This window comes from Podarcis bocagei (assembly GCF_964188305.1).
Source record: "Podarcis bocagei genome assembly, chromosome: Z".
NCBI lineage: Eukaryota > Metazoa > Chordata > Lepidosauria > Squamata > Lacertidae > Podarcis > Podarcis bocagei.
Window position 1 is genome coordinate 24467798 of NC_138140.1, and position 16071 is coordinate 24483868.

The window sequence follows — 16071 nt, forward strand, 5'->3', positions numbered from 1 at the left end:
ACTAGCTGGCTTACAATGAGTCCAATATAACTGCAGGTACAGGCCACATCCTGTATTGGTCCACTCATAGGTGTAAAAAAGAAGCAGAGATGTGTGATCTTAAGCTGGAAAATGGAAGGAAGGAGAAATAAATAAGTATACGTGTCCTGTCTCTTATTTCCATAGTCAGGTGTTCCCTGCCCATGTGCTAAATCACTGGATCCCAAACCTTTTCAGGCCCCTGCCCCCTTGGTTCCATAAACTCATCCCCAGTGCCTCCACCCAGCATAGTTCAAAACTGTGGTTTGCACAACCCAGTAAGGAAGATAATAAAACAATAACTAGTTGCACATTTATTCGAAATCCAATTAAAACTATTTAGTTTAATTAATGCAACAAAACTGATGAGCTTGATCCAGTGATATCAGCTTTTCAAAGTCTGGTGGTTATTTACACTCTAGCACTCCCCTGCTGCCCCCGTGCCAATTAATGCCCCCCCCCCCGGTAGGTAATCCCACCACCCCACAGGGGACAGTACTGCCCACCTTGGGAACCGCTGTGGTAAAACAAGTATCCAGCGATCAGCAGGAGAATGAACCACTGAGCTCTACATAATGTGCCATATGAAGAGATTTGGAACCAATTTTTATTTAAATCTAATTTACCTAAGTTTTCCTATTCATATGCATATTATGATTGCCATATTTTGTAGTTACTTACACAAATGGTTTTAATTTCCACTGCTTTCTTCTGTCCCCAGGGGTTGAAGGTATGATATTCAAGTTCCCCAATTATCAGTTTCATTAAAAAATATAAAATTAATAAGATGATAATTTATGAATTGCTGAAATGCAATACTGATTTCACAAGTCACAATTAAGAGCTGGAGAGTTAGGGATCATGCTGAAGTATTTCTAGAGTTAATCAGTCCTCATTTCTTGCTCACAACAGGGAAGATTTTCTTAATACCGGACTGCGCTTTTTGTAAAAAAGGAAAGACCTTGGGCACTCCTGGAAGGGTCTCAAAACCCACGTTGAGGCAATCGCAGAGAAAAGCAATTCAAGTCAAGGTGGTTTTTAATTTGCCAAGGGCACCGAATGTGAGAGGGGAATTGAATTTTTGTGTGTCCTGCTTCCTGTGGCTTGAGATGCCCGGGGTGAGTCAAGAGAGTTAAAAGGCAGGCAATCACAGCAGAATGTTGAAACAGGAAGAGGAAACAGCTCAAGACTAGAATTAAGGGAGATAAAGACAAATCAAGGTTATTGTGTTGCAAGGAGAGGGAATTCCAGGAATGTACAAAATGGAGGAAGAAGAAAAAGAGTAATTCACCGCACACACCGATGTAGAAATAAACCCAACTAAGATCAAGGGAACTCACTGCCTATTATAAGGGGTTTAGGAACGAAGTCCTGTGGGTGCAGCAGTACAGCTGGGCAGAAGCACAGGGCCCACAACCCAAAGACCACACAAAGGACCACGCAGAGAGCGGCAGGTGCCAGGGGCAACAGCATCTGGACTGACATGGTTGTGACATCATGATTTATTCCTTTCTATTTTTTGAAAACATTTCATGGCATTCACTTTTAAAAGTGAGTAGAGAATAATTTCCAAATTCTGCATCACGGTATCAGAAGCAAACCCCGGTTTATTCCTGTATTCATGATGGCTCTCTGCTTTACGTGAGTTTTAAAATGCAAAACTGCACATGCTCTGAGTATTTACTAAATTAAGAAAAATCTGGGTCTGCAAACACTTTAATTTGGCTTTTTCTTTTTTCTTTTCCTCTAACAGATCAGGAACATAGAAAGAATTACAGTATAAAGTATGGAATAATGGGGATGGGGAAGGTGCAGAGGAGAGAAAGGTTAACCGTTACTACACATGGTTGACTAAAGGCTATAAGACAATTAAGTCCAGGTTCTAAGATTACTGGTCTGCACCACTGCATGGGCAGTGCTTTAAGAGACTAAGGACAGACGAAATCATTATTCAGATGACTTGAACATATACAGTGGTACCTCGAGATGCGAACGGGACCCGTTCCGGAACCCCGATCGCATCCTGAATGGAACATAAGATGCGACGGCGTGTCTGCGTGTGCGGCAAAACCCGGGAGTAATGTGCTCTGTTACTTCCGGGTTGCCGCGGAGCGCAACCTGAAAGTGCTTAACCTGAAGCACATTCAACCCGAGGTATGGTTGTACTCTGCCTTTCTTGGAAGATGCAGTGTAGTGTTTTGTTTTTAATGGTATTAAGACACAAAGCCTATAGTGCCCACCCACCCCCAGAAGGAAAACAGTGGAAAGTGATGGGCCTGGGAGATGCTTGGAGGACGGTGACACCAGCACATTAGAGTCAGTGCAGAGGGTAACCATGTGTTTCAGGAGCTCCCTGCAAGGCAGTATCTCGGAGGCTCACCAGATGATAAACCTGGCTTTCCATGCAAGGTTGTTGCAAGTGTCACTGAGCAGCTCTGCAAATATATATGCCTTCATTGTACTGTTTTGATGCCAGCTAAGAGCTTTCCTATTTATGTAAGCCTACTAAGGCATGTAATTTTATTATGTATACCATTTTTTAAAAGAGCTGGTTTTATCTACATTTTGATTTTTTAAAAAAATTGTGCTTCCTTGTTTTTCCAAGTCTCTTGAATTTATTGGTATTTTCTTATAAATATTTTATATTCTTTTATATAAACAGTTTAGATGATTTTCTTATATTATGCAGCATATAAATCCTGTTAAATAAATAATGCTAAGTGCTGCTGTTACTATTCTTTGCTAAACAGTGTGATTCGTTTCCAGAAGCCTGACCAGTACTCTTACAAGTGTGTGTGTGTGTGTGTGTGTGTGTGTGTGTGTGTGTTACAAAGCCACCAAGAAAATGCACTGATAGCCACCTTCTTTGATCACTCTTGAGAGCCAGCGTGGTGTAGTGGTTAAGAGCGGTGGGCTCATAATCTGGTGAACCGGGTTCGCGTCCCAGCACCTCCACATGCAGCTGCTGGGTGACCTTGGGCTAGTCACACTTCTCTGTCTGAAGTCTCTCAGCCTCACTCACCTCACAGAGTGTTTGTTGTGGTGGAGGAAGGGAAAGGAGATTGTTAGCTGCTTTGAGACTCCTTAAGGGGAGTGAAAGGCGGGATATCAAGTCCAAACTCTTCTTCTACTAACAAAGGCTCCCCCAAGCCTTGCACTTTTCCAAAACCCTGCAAGGTATTTCAGTAGGCTTTGTATAATTTAGAGGGAAGGAGGACCCTAAAAAAAATATCACCTGACCGGTAATATGCATTGCCTGCCCCTGCCCCTCCTCCCACAATTTGTGGAGCTGGTGTCTGGCATAGTACATCTCCCGTGGTATCCAGGTTCCTCTGCTCAAGTTGGTTTCTACTGTGACTGATCTACTGAGTCAGATCATTGGTCCATCCAGCAACTGCCCCATTTTTTCAGGCAGGCGTCTTTCCCAGCCCTGCCTGGAAATGCTGATGATTGAAATTAAGCCGAGGCAGCTGCACAACCACTGAGCTGCCCTTCCCCCAGATTTTTAGCCTTGGTTGTTCTCTGTCTTCCTAGGATTTCCACTTCCTCAAATTGAGAGGCTAAGGGCCAAGCAATGATGACTACAGAGGATTCCCCTCTACATCCTGTTTAGTTGGTTTGAAGGTTCATTTCTTCACCACTGAGGGCTTCCCTCCACACAGCAGAATGAAAATACATGATGTGAGTGAGTCCAAGATCCTGCCCCTCAGGCTCCCACGCGTATCTTTCTCTTCCTCGTCCTGTACTAGCTCATGTCTTTGTCTTTGCCCTTGACACCTTTCAGATCTCTGCTGTTACAGTCAATGATAAGCAAACAAGATAAGTAGTACAAGCTTTGCATTATCCAGGTGTGTATAGTAGAGTAAAAGAAAAAGAGAATAGAAAACAACAACACAGAAGTGGCACAGAGTGAAATAAAATCGGCACCAGAATTTTAAATGTTGTAGTCATGTCATGAACTCCAAAAGAGGAAAATTACAAAATGTCAGAAGGGTCAGTTCCTGGAAGGTTTTGCTTGCTGCAGCATAAAACTTTGCCACACCAAGAGTATTCGATGAACTTTGGTAAAGAGTAAAAGGACCTAAAATGCATCTGGCTGTCTTGGCAGATTTAACAAAGATGTTGTGGGCCACTGACAACCCCTCCAGAGTCACATGGCATTGTGGGCTTTGTGGAAAATTAAGTAGCATCAGGGTGGAATGTTTTTTGAGGGCGGGGAGCCAAAAGCAGACATCAGCATCCAGCCTGGCAGATTTAATAAAAGGGGTTTGGCTTGCCATCTTTCATGCCACGAGAAGAAGCAGCCTTGTAAAGACTGATAGCCTGAAAGACAGGTTAATAAGTACTTCATATATATCTTGAACCATTTACCTCTGACGAAAATGTATAACTCGGCCTTGAGTTCTTTGTTTGATGGAAGGTCGCTGTAAAGGCAGGTGAAGTAGCTTGTGTCATTGGCAACAGCTCGGTTGACCACAAGGGTGCTGCAGGTGTGATGTGACCTGCCTGGGCATTTCTTTTCGAATACCTGCCACCGATTGCCATCCTTGTACTGGTCATTTCTCCAGATCCAAGTCAAACCAGGCGAGCCTCTGTCAAAAGAAGACATTGAGACATGAAACCTGTTTTGGTCTTCAGACATAATTAGGCAAGTACATATGTGAGTGTAACATAGAGATGTGTCACCTCAGCCTTGGGGAACAAATGCAGCCCTCTGGGCCTCTCTGTCTGGCCCTTGGAACTGGATGGAGGATAGAGAAGCGTGTGCAAAAATCCTTTGGAACGGCAGGAATGTAGCCTACCGTAGAAATGTAAGAGTCTCCTCCATTGCTCCAAATATTTTTCCCCTCATTCACTCTGGGTCAGGACTCACCCACTCTGGCATGCAGCCCCCCTGAAGGCTGTCCATGAGGGAACACAGCCCTCAGGCTGAAAAAGGCACCTCACCCCTGATGTAACATATTAGGCAGGCAGTGCAACCTATGCTTCAACTATATGGAATGGGGATGAATTGTATGTTGCATGGCTGAACATGATTAGAAAGGACCAGCTGGTTAAAGGTGTACAGGTCGGAGTAAAACAGTACAAATTGAGAGCATTTGCAGATGATTTGGTACTTACATTACAAGAGCCAGACTCTAGTACTAAAAGAGTTATGGAATTAATTCAAGAGTTTGGTCAAGTCACAGGATTTAAATTGAATAAACTAAAAACTAAGGTATTAGAGAAAAAATTAACAGCTATTGAAAGGGAGAGGTTCCAGAATGAAACAGGTTTAACTGTGGTTAAGAAAGTGAAATACTTGGGGATCAACATGACAGCTAAAAATGTGAATCTATTTAAAGATAATTATGAGAAATGCTGGGCAGAAGTAAAAAAAGACTTAGAAATATGGTCAAACTTGAAACTTTCATTGTTAGGCCGTATTGCCGTGATTAAAATGAATGTATTGCCTAGAATGTTGTTTCTATTTCAAACATTGCAAATTGTGGACAAGATGGATTGTTTCAAGAAGTGGCAGAGAGACATTTCCAGATTTGTCTGGCAGGGCAAGAAACCTAGAATAAAATTTAAGATATTAACTGATGCAAAGGAAAGAGGTGGATTTGCCCTGCCAGACTTTACTATGAATCAGCAGCTTTCTGCTGGTTGAAAGAGTGGCTACTTCTTGAAAATACAGACATTTTGGATTTAGAAGGTTTTAACAATGTTTTTGGATGGCATGCATATTTATGGTATGATAAGGTTAAAGCACATAAAGCATTTAAAAATCATATTGTAAGGAAAGCACTGTTTAATGTTTGGATAAGATATAAGGATTTATTGGAAAACAAAACCCCAAGGTGGTTATCACCGATGGAAGCGAAAGCTTTGAAAAAGCTTAATATGGAGGCCAAATGCCCGAAATATTGGGAAATTCTGGAACAAGGAGGAGACAAATTGAAATTGCAGAGTTTTGAAAAATTGAAAGACAAAGTGAGAGATTGGCTTCATTATTATCAGATAATGGAGGTTTATAAATTGGACAGGAAAATTGGCTTCCAGGTGGAAAAGTCAAAATTAGAAACAGAGTTGTTGGAATCCAAAACTAAGAATTTGTCAAAGATGTATAACTTGCTGTTGAAATGGAATACGCAGGATGAAACAGTCAAATCAGCTATGATTAAGTGGGCACAAGATATTGGTCATAACATTATGTTTGCTGACTGGGAACAGTTGTGGACCACCGGTATGAAATTTACGGCATGTAATGCCTTAAAAGAAAATATTATGAAAATGATTTATAGGTGGTACATGACCCCAGTCAAGCTTGCAAAAATCTACCATTTGCCTGATAACAAATGTTGGAAATGTAAAGAGATTGAAGGTACCTTTTTTCACCTTTGGTGGACGTGCCCAAAGATTAAGGCTTTCTGGGAAATGATATATAATGAAACGAAAAAGGTATTTAAATATACCTTTCTTAAGAAACCAGAGGCCTTTCTCCTGGGCATGGCCGGCCAATTGGTGTTAAAGAAAGACAGAACATTTTTTATGTATGCTACAATGGCAGCAAGAATACTCATTGCAAAGTATTGGAAGACACAAGATCTACCCACCTTGGAAGAATGGCAGATGAAGGTGATAGACTATATGGGACTGGCAGAAATGACCGGCAGAATCCGAGACCAGGGAAAAGAGACAGCGGAAGAAGATTGGAAGAAATTTAAGAACTACCTTAAGAAACATTGTAAAATTAATGAATGTTAGAATGATGCTGGTTTAGAAATTAAGTGGATTACAGTTGTAAGGATTAAGTTAAAAGAAAAGAAAGGTTAAAATTAGATAAATTTAAGGGTGAGGATTTGCTGAATTAAAATTTGAAATTGGAATGCAGAAAGGGGATGTATGAGGAGGTTGGAGAAGTAAGTTATAAGAAAATAAGGGTTTGAAATTATACTTGTTCTTTTTTTTTGTTTGTGTTTGTTTGTATTGTGTTTGTGTGTATAATTTGTGAAACTTTAATAAATATTTTATAATAAAAAAAATGAATTGTATGTTGCATGGATGTATGAATAAAATTATACACGGCTTGGAGAAAGTGGTTATATAAATGTTTTGCTGCCTTCCTTATATCACCAGAACTCATTGACATCCAATGAAGCTGAATGTTGGAAGCTTAAGGACAGATGAAACAAAACACTTCATCACTCAGTGCATAGGAGGCAGTCACAGCCACCAACCTGGCTGGTTTCAAAAGATGACACAAATTCCTGCAGGAGAAAGCTATTAGTCACTAATAATTAGTGGCTACTAGCCATGATGGCTATGCTCTGAAGTTGGGGGCAGTAAAAGAAAAAGAAAAAGTGCACCAAAGAGGGCACAGATTTGTATATTTTTTACAGATGCTAATTTATATGTATATTTGCACATTTAGAAATAATTTAAATAGAAATAAAATTAATGTTATAGTGGGGAAGAGTGGTGAGGTGGCCTGTGTGTGCTGGCTTAGCCTGCTATCCTAGTGCCAGCCTCAAGCTTTGTCTCCCTGCCCACTCCTGAGGCTGCTCCCCCTTTATAGGATTATGTTTAAGCCAGACTTATTCCAGGCAGCTCTTCAAATAGAGAACTCCTTCAAGTATAGGGCTGTCCTCTAAAGTAGGACACATTGATTACTGGTACATCCAGCTCAGTGCTGCCTACATTGACGGATAGCAGCTCTCGTGGGATATCAGACAGAGAACATTATCAGTCCTACCTGGAGACACCAGGGATTGAACCTGAGGCCTTATGCATGCAAAGCAGACGCTCAGTCACTGAGCTATGGGCCTTCCCTACTCCAGACACAGTCAGGCTCTTCTGCCAACCAGTCAGACACCATCTTCTGCCCTGACCAGGTACTATCCTTGGCCCAGTAAGCACAACCTCTACATTCTCAGATTCTGCTAACTCAAGCAACTCAAACTGGGGACTTTCACAAGCATCCTAATCCCTGTTCCTCAAGATTCATTGGAAGAGAGTTTGCTTTCCATTCTATCTTTTACCCAGGTCATCTGCAAGGAGCAGGGCCTCCTCAGTGTTGGCTCCCATCTTTGCAGAATTCACTCGCAAATGGGACTCTGCCTGGCTACCTTTCTAGCTAGCTTCGACATAATTCATGTGTGTGTCAGAAGGCCACAAATGGGATGAACCAAACCTGCCACTGCTCTTTATTCCCTGGAGTTTGCTTATAGCTTATTTGTAGACTGTTCATATACTACACTGATGGTGTTCATTTTGCTTAAAGATGTCAATGTTGTATGTTGCTACGAATTCCTTTAAAGCAGAAGAGTAGCTTCTAAGCACTCTCTCTTTTTCTTGGAAGAGACAACCCCATCACAATCTGTATTCTGTGATCCCATCTTCTTTAAGTAAAAACTATGATTGGCTAGTTCAGGAGAACAGCTGCAGCTTGGAGACAGATCATCTGCTTTGCATGCAGAAGGTCCCAGGTTCAATCCATGGCATCTCTAGGCAGTCCTGGGACAGACCCCATCTGAAACTGTGGAGAGCTGTTGCCAGTCACTGCCAACAATACTGAGATAGATGGACCAATAAGACAGCTCCCTATGTTCCTGAGGTTGACTGCTAAAGCTGTTTGAGGAGTTATGCTAAGTTGCTTTTCCCCAAAAGAAAACTTCTGAAAGGTTAAGAAATGAGTGTTCCTGCGTTTCTTGCATGACATACGTGATGTTACAAGAGCAAGGTTATAAGCAGAACAGTATCGATTCTGGAGGAAAGGTATGATTATATTCCATTTTGGTGCAACAAATAGTGGCTGTTTGAAGTTGCTATAGAAATGCTCTAAGACATTAGTGGGAAAACACACTATAGATTTCTTCCAAGTTAAATTCAAATCTATTTGTTTCCATCAGTGTGAGTGAGTGGGTGTTGTAGGGGCAGGGAAGAAGGGAGAGGGAAAGGGGAAAGAGTGATCGGCTCAGGAGCTTGCAAAGAGGTTAGGATATTTTCACATGTTGTGAGGTTTAAACACAGCGTTTTCACTGCAATATTCTGCCTTGTACTGAATTCCTTATTAGAGCATGATTAGGAGGTGATTGCCGAAGAAGGTTTTAAAAAAGATTTATGGTCCAACCATAGACTTAAACAAAAGAAAGCCCCATTTAACTCATTGAAGCTTGCTTCTGAGTGGACATGCATAGGATCACGCTGCTAATATGTCAATATATACATGGTTATAGTGTTTGGGGATGCAGGGAGTGTAATTCAAAACATGTTCAGTAAGTTTTACTATCTGGTAGGAAGTTATTTGATTGGTTTGGATAGAATGCAAAAGCTGGAGTGGGGCACCAGTGACCCTCCAGACCGATGTTTCAAACTGGGACTGTCTGCATCCAAAGGATCTACTCTGCTACTCAGCTAAGCTTCCTTCCTGTCACCACTAGGGATGAGTGAAACCATCCATTTTGGTTTCTTTCAGTTTCCATTTTTCTTAAATCCAGTTCTCTACACGTCCACGTCAGTGTCCTGATGAAAAGTCATCACTATCTCACAGTGCATGTTCTCCTAATACACACGTTTGTATGCAATTTTGCCTAAAATACACATTTTTGCCAAAGATTTTTAAAAATATTTTTTTAAATTTATTGCATTTATACCCCACTGTTCCTTCAAGGAATCTGGCTTTTGTCTTTCTGTTTTCTCCAGAGTGGTGAGAGGGCTGAATTTTTATTTTATTGTAGGTTGTAGGTCTGATTTTTCATTTTCTTGTAAAAGTACCTCAAGGTTTGGTGAAGTAGGGTACAAATATTTGAAATTTCTGCCTCCTGCAATTTTTGGATCATGGCTTAATTAACACCCTCCCATTTAGAATTCCTCCCCTAATCTTTCCTGTCTGGGGAAAGATGCTTGTTGGGAATCCATGCATCAACTCTGGATTCACCACCACACCCTTCCTTTTTAGGATGGAACCCTGGATCCTCAGTGCACCACTTACCGGCAAGTGATTGCGAAAGGCTTTCCGGCGGCAACTGTAATATGGTCACTGTTCAAGTTCAACTCCGGCTTCATCAGCCGCAGTTCCTTTGCATGACCTGCATCAAACATGCACAAAGAACACAAAGCAAAACAATTTAAATACTTGTGTCTATATAGTTCCATCCCTTTTTCACTTCTTGAACCCAAACTGATGGACAGGAGGTTGCAGATTTCGAAGATTAACACATCTCATGCAAAACTCTTTCACCATTCAACTCTTATGATGACAAATTGAGAGTCGAATATCGGGTGGCTTAGGGCAGCCACCACTGACCTGGAAGCCCTGCAGATGTTTTGGACTGTAATTCCCATCAGCCCCAGCATGATGCTGGGGCTGATGGGAACTTGGAAGTGCTGCCAGAGACTGATGGGAGTTGTAGTTCAAAACAACTGGACTACAGCTGGAGGGCGCCAGGCTGACAAAGGTTGACTTTAGGGGATATTCTGTGCTGGGCTTCCCTCCTCCCTTCCCTATTCCCTCCTCCTGCTTTTTTAGATGTTTAAAAACTTGTAAAAAAGAGAGAGCCTCCCACTTTGATCAGCAGTAACACTTCCTCAGAGACTGGTGTCAGCGAAGCCTCAGGGGAAACGGAAGAAGAAAGGTGGAGAGAGGGAAGGCAAAAGCTCACAGACTTATCCGCGGGACGCAGAGATGCAACTTCCGTCGCCTAGTTTTGGCAGGAGTGTCAAGCGTAAGGAAAAAAGGCGGAGACTGGGCGTGTCGAGGTTTTTATGATGGGGGAGGGCAGGAAAATCCCACTCTCGGAATCCGCTAGCGACTGAGGGAGTAATGAACTTTGGATGTCTGCACTGTACATAGTTTGCACCAAATAAAACCTGTAAAAAGGCAGGTCGGAGTCCTGGCTGTTTACTCGTGAGCAACCATACTCATCCCTGACAGGTGGGTTGGAAAACCTCTGGCACAATGTACTATATGTACCCATTTGAGTGGCAGTGTGGAGGTGACCGAGCCCAGTGCCCTGATGGGAATGTGAATCACCCCCACCTTTCATCTTCATGAATCAGCTGAGAAGAGGGACTGTGTGCCTGTGTCTGTGTGCATGCACATGTCCCTTGGAACAAAGTACTAATAAAATAAAGATTAGCCACCCCAGCTAATGGCGGGAAAGTGGGGGGGGGGGGGGTAAACAAAACAGAGTATCAGCAAGAACCCAGACACTCACCATCTGAATTTGCTCAGAGACAGAGATTTGTATCTATACATATACAGTAAAGCCGCAATTTATGCAGGGTTACATTCTGGGGATAGTGCATAAAGCCAAAAATCAAGTATTGTGAAAACACATTGGGTGCAATGTTAGGTGGGATTGCCAAAGGTTTTTTTAATCCCACTCACCCTGTTTCCACCCCATTTTTTAAAAATTTGAAACTTTTTTGCCAAGCACATAAAGCTGAATATGCACAAGTTAAATGCACGTAACTCAAAATCATAGAATTGTAGAGTTCAAAGGGACCCAGGGGAACATCTAGTCCAACCCCCTGCAATGCAGGAAAATGCAGCTATCCCACATGGGGATCAAACCTGCAACTTCGGCATTATCAGCACCACGCTCTAACCAACTGAGTTGTCCAGGTCTACTGTATGACATTTGTATCTTCTTTTAAGTTATGTAGCAATGGTCCTGTCAGCAACACAATTCACTTGGCTTAGTGGTTTTCCGCAGTAACCGACCATAAATAAGAAATTTCTTCATGTGCAACTGAAGCCAGTCATAAGATCATAAGAACATAAGAAGAGCCCTTCTGGATCAAGCCAGTGGCACATCTAGTCCAGTTTCCTGTTCTCAAGGTGGCCAACCAGTTGCCTCTTCTGGGAAACTGGCAAGCAGGACCTAAGCATAAAAGCAGGACTCTCCACACCCCCACACCCCCGGCGACTTACAGCTACTGGTATTCAGAAGCATTATTGCCTCCAACAGTGGAGGTATCATGGTTCAACAATTCCGTTCTGTTTCACCATGGGACTTTCCAATACAAATATCACATGACACATCAGTGGAGCTGAAATGAGTCTTTGCAAGAACTCAAAAGTTTTCTGGAATTTCCAAACTTATCACTAAAAAGTGGAACGATACTTGACAATGAAATTCTGCTTTGACATTTGAAATCTGAGCAACAGATTTTAGATGACACTTCTTGGCTTCTAAATTTTAAAAAGTACAAATGTGTTGCAAGCAGTCGCACACCAAACACACCAATGCTATTCCATGTTGGCTATAAAATGCTGTCAAATATTCTATGGCATTAACATATCACTCATCAGAAATGTTGACTCAACTGACTGCCAAATATCAAATGTTAAAATAAAAAGTAAAGCAGACTATCTCATATTAAACTAAACATTGTTAAATATTGTTGTTAGTTGTTGGTCTTAAACTGATGGGTTGGAGTTGGATTGCAGGCAAAACCAAGAGAAGTTGCAGCAGGATCATAACCACCATTTTGTCTTTAAATAACAATAAAGGGTAAAAAACAGACAGACACAGAGAGAGAGAGAGAGAGAGAGAAGAAACAAGGCAGAAGACTACTGCTTTTGACATGCAACAAACAGCTGGAACAGCATTGGCCAACCTGGTGCTCTCCAGCTGTGATACAGTGTTTGCACAGTACCGAAATAACATAAAGCATGCACTTGGCTGGCATTCTGATTCACTCCAACCTGATGTTTTCACTGGAGAGAGAGGAGTATGCAGTGTGGAGCTTTTCCTAATCCTTCAAAATGTTTTCACAAGAGGCAAGAGAGAGAAAAGTGCTTTCTTCCTCCGCAATTACAAGTGTTTGCATTAAACAGCTACTTCTTTAAGTGAGTTTCCTTTGGCTTCACAAAGCGGGGACAGGGGGGGAAGGGTCAACGAAGTGGGCTGTGGATGTTTCCTCTCTCCTGTCCTGGCTTTTATATTTTCTGCCAAAATCTTTTAATGCTCAAATCAGTACAGGGAACACAAGCAAAATAAGGTTCAAAGGCACAACAGGTGGTGGACATGGCCAAGAAAGCGAAGAGGTTGAGCCAATGATCAACATGCCTCCTTGGGTCTCATTATAAGGGAATGGGATGGGCACAACTTCAGCAGGGCAAGCAGGGCATTCCTTTGCACTGGACATGGAAAGAGGAACTTCCCTTGGTGTGCTGGACCTGAACTGCTTGTTCACGCCGCAGCTAGCATCCCTATGACCAAGATGATAGAGGAGTTGGCAGTGGTGGCTCCAAACCAGACTTGGCAGAGGATAGGCTGTGGATGGGTTCTGGTAGTGCTGGTGGTGGTTCCAGGAATGGAGGCAAGGTTGTCATGGGAACTGAGGGAAAAGTGGGCACCGAGCATCTGGTTAACATGAGAGAAAATGGGGCAGATCATTGCAGTGTCACCTCCCATCACTCATTCTGGTCTGTCCAGCCCCTGCATGGCATCTCCTCAGGACTCATGACATCTCCTCCCCTCCATGAGGCAGCAGAGTGAGTGAGAGGACTCTACTTGTGATTGGTGCCTTCCCTTATCCATCTGTATGAGAGCCTGTGTGGTGTACTGGCTAGAGTGTTGGACTAGGACTTGAGAGACCAGTGTTCAAATCCACCACCACCCCCGCCTGGCCCTGAAGCTCACTGGGTGGCCTTGGGCCAGTCAGCCTAACCTACCTCATAGGACTGTTGTTGGGGTTGAATGAGGAGGGGAAGAACTATGTATGCCACCATGAGCTCCATGGAGTTAAAGGTAATATCCCACTTTTTCTCCGGACTTGGACTCAAAACAGCTTTCACAAAGCAAAACAATACAGATAAAATACAAAAAGGTACAAACATAATTTAAAAATCATTAAAAAGTAATTGTGGGGGGTGCTGTTTTTACTATCTGTATTTTTGCATATACATAAACATGCACACACACGTTAAAATACAGATAGTAAAAACACCACAGCACTGTTAAAACCCTTTCCTTAAAGAACTGTCAGTTCCCAAAGGCCTGTTGGAATAAAATAGTCTTCACCTGCTCAAGGACGGACAAGGAAGCAGCCAATCTAGCTTCTCTATGAAGTACCAAAGTCTGGGAATAGCCACTGAGAAGGCCCTGCTCTGGGATGCTATGGCTACTCCTTCATCATATATGATCAAGGCCTTCGGTAGAAAGCCAGCATTCTGTTTTGCTTCCTACCTAGGATTATCAAGAAATGATGGGAGCTGGATTTCAAGCATAATTTCATAACTTCTCAAAAGTTTATGGTTATGAACTTGTGGATACCAGGGAAGAAAATTCAAACACCTTGAAAGACCCCAATAAATAGCTGGTGACCTGCATTTGTCTTAATGGGTCATATAATCAGGGGTCACGAACCTTCTTGAGCTTGGAGTGACATGTGCAAACTAGGGAATCTGTTTTGGGTACCACAGGCACACCACAACCAAGCACACATTGCAACCTATTGTATCGCCTACCAAAGAATGCTTCTTTCATGCCTGTTCTGCACAGAGGGTCAAGGGAGCCTTGTGGGTACTCAAGAAGTCTTTTGTGGGCACCATGTTTGGAACCGCTGGTCTACAAGTACTCCAGCCCCTGCCCATCCAGTTATCTGCCCGGTTTAAAATAGCTACCAATGAACACACGACAGCTTGACATGAAGAAGTGTTCAAGGCACCGGATCCATTGACAACCAGCTAGCTGTCAAGCACTTGAAAAAAGGTGTATGCTTTCTTAACAGGTCTTTGCCATGCTGAAAACTCAGCTGGCTCATGGCATGAAAAGCAAATTAATTGAAGAAGGACGACAATGAATGAAAGAGACATGAGGTGGGAGGATGACTTCAATCCCCTTTCAGCGAGAACATCATTTGTGATGCACATAGGAAGATCACCTTTGAATCTCGGGTTTCATTTTATTATTTTAAGTCTTGACAATTTCCTATTATGCAGCAGAACGCACGACAGCAGCAGAAACTGGGGAGAGGGGCAAGGTTGAAAGGAACACGCAAGCACGCTCACTGCTGCTGCTAGCTTGCCTATTGAAGGTGCGCATCTACTCGGCAGAATGACAGTGAATGTCATCCTGACATCTGAGTAAAAGGTCCACATGCCCTTTTGAAGTGGCAGAATAGGCAGGAAGGAAGCCAAAGCACAATACACACAGGAGGAAGCACAAGGACTTGTGATATAAATAGGGATGCCCTGGGCCCCCTCCTCATGAAGAAATGCTGCTTGTCTTCTCAAAACTTTCCCCCCTGCTCCTCAAAATTGATTGAGCACTTTGTCCAAGAACACACATAGATAGAGCAGGCTTTGAGCAAATGTCAGGGACTCTTCCAACAGCAGAAAAGCCTCGAAGTTTTGTTTCAAGAGAAACTCAAGAGAGGCAGCACTTGTACAAGAGAAAAACAAGAAGCTGAACGAATGTTAAGAACCTAAGAAAAGCCCTGCTCCTGGATTAGGCCAAAGGCCCATCTTGTTCAGCATCTTGTTCTCACAACAACAAAAGTCTGGATCCTACAGGATTATGCTCTTTGCCCAAGAAGAATAACTACAAAGCCAAGAAGACTTGTGAAATGGGCTTTCTAGTCTTCATGATAAGCACAAGGCAGACCCAAAGCCCATTCAAACTTTACACGTGAAAAATCACCTCTGAGACTCTTTCTTGCTATGTTAAGCATATGTCTGATTTTTGCTTACGCAGAATATAAAAGCAGGGTGGAGCAATTTCTAATGCAAATGGGAACTCCTGCATTCACATTCCAAATGGGTTGAATCCAGAACCTTCTTTTTAATCTTCTCAATCAATGTTCTCTCAATCGGGGTTATAGCTAGCATCTAGCTCAGCTTTCTCTATTCTGAACCTGCCAGCAGCTGTTCAAACACTCAGAGAGGACTTTGCCACCACCAAATTACTGATCCGTTAAAAAACACACACATCAGTGTCCATAGAGGTTGCAGCTGAAGCTGACTGAGCGATCAGACCCATCAGTTTCTGCATGCAAAGCTCAATAGGCTGCCAATATACATGTTGACCCCAAAATATGAAATGCATGTTCAAAGAA

The 16071-nt window shown here is 42.6% G+C and overlaps 1 protein-coding gene across 4 annotated transcripts in view; it reads right to left on the bottom strand.

Annotated features, from left to right (window-relative positions):
• LOC308578763 (vascular endothelial growth factor receptor kdr-like) overlaps positions 1–16071 on the bottom strand; it is a 211639-nt gene that overhangs the window by 143415 nt on the left and 52153 nt on the right. For 3 of the 4 annotated variants that reach the window (XM_081179293.1, XM_081179296.1, XM_081179294.1), the window contains exons 2-3: positions 9995–10091; positions 4390–4610 (exon numbers count right to left, since the gene is read on the bottom strand). In XM_081179293.1, the coding sequence (XP_081035419.1) occupies positions 4390–4610; positions 9995–10091 (318 nt within the window). Of the gene's footprint in view, positions 1–4389; positions 4611–9994; positions 10092–10568; positions 10757–16071 lie in introns of those variants that run through there. The other variant, XM_081179295.1, reaches the window with a different exon arrangement.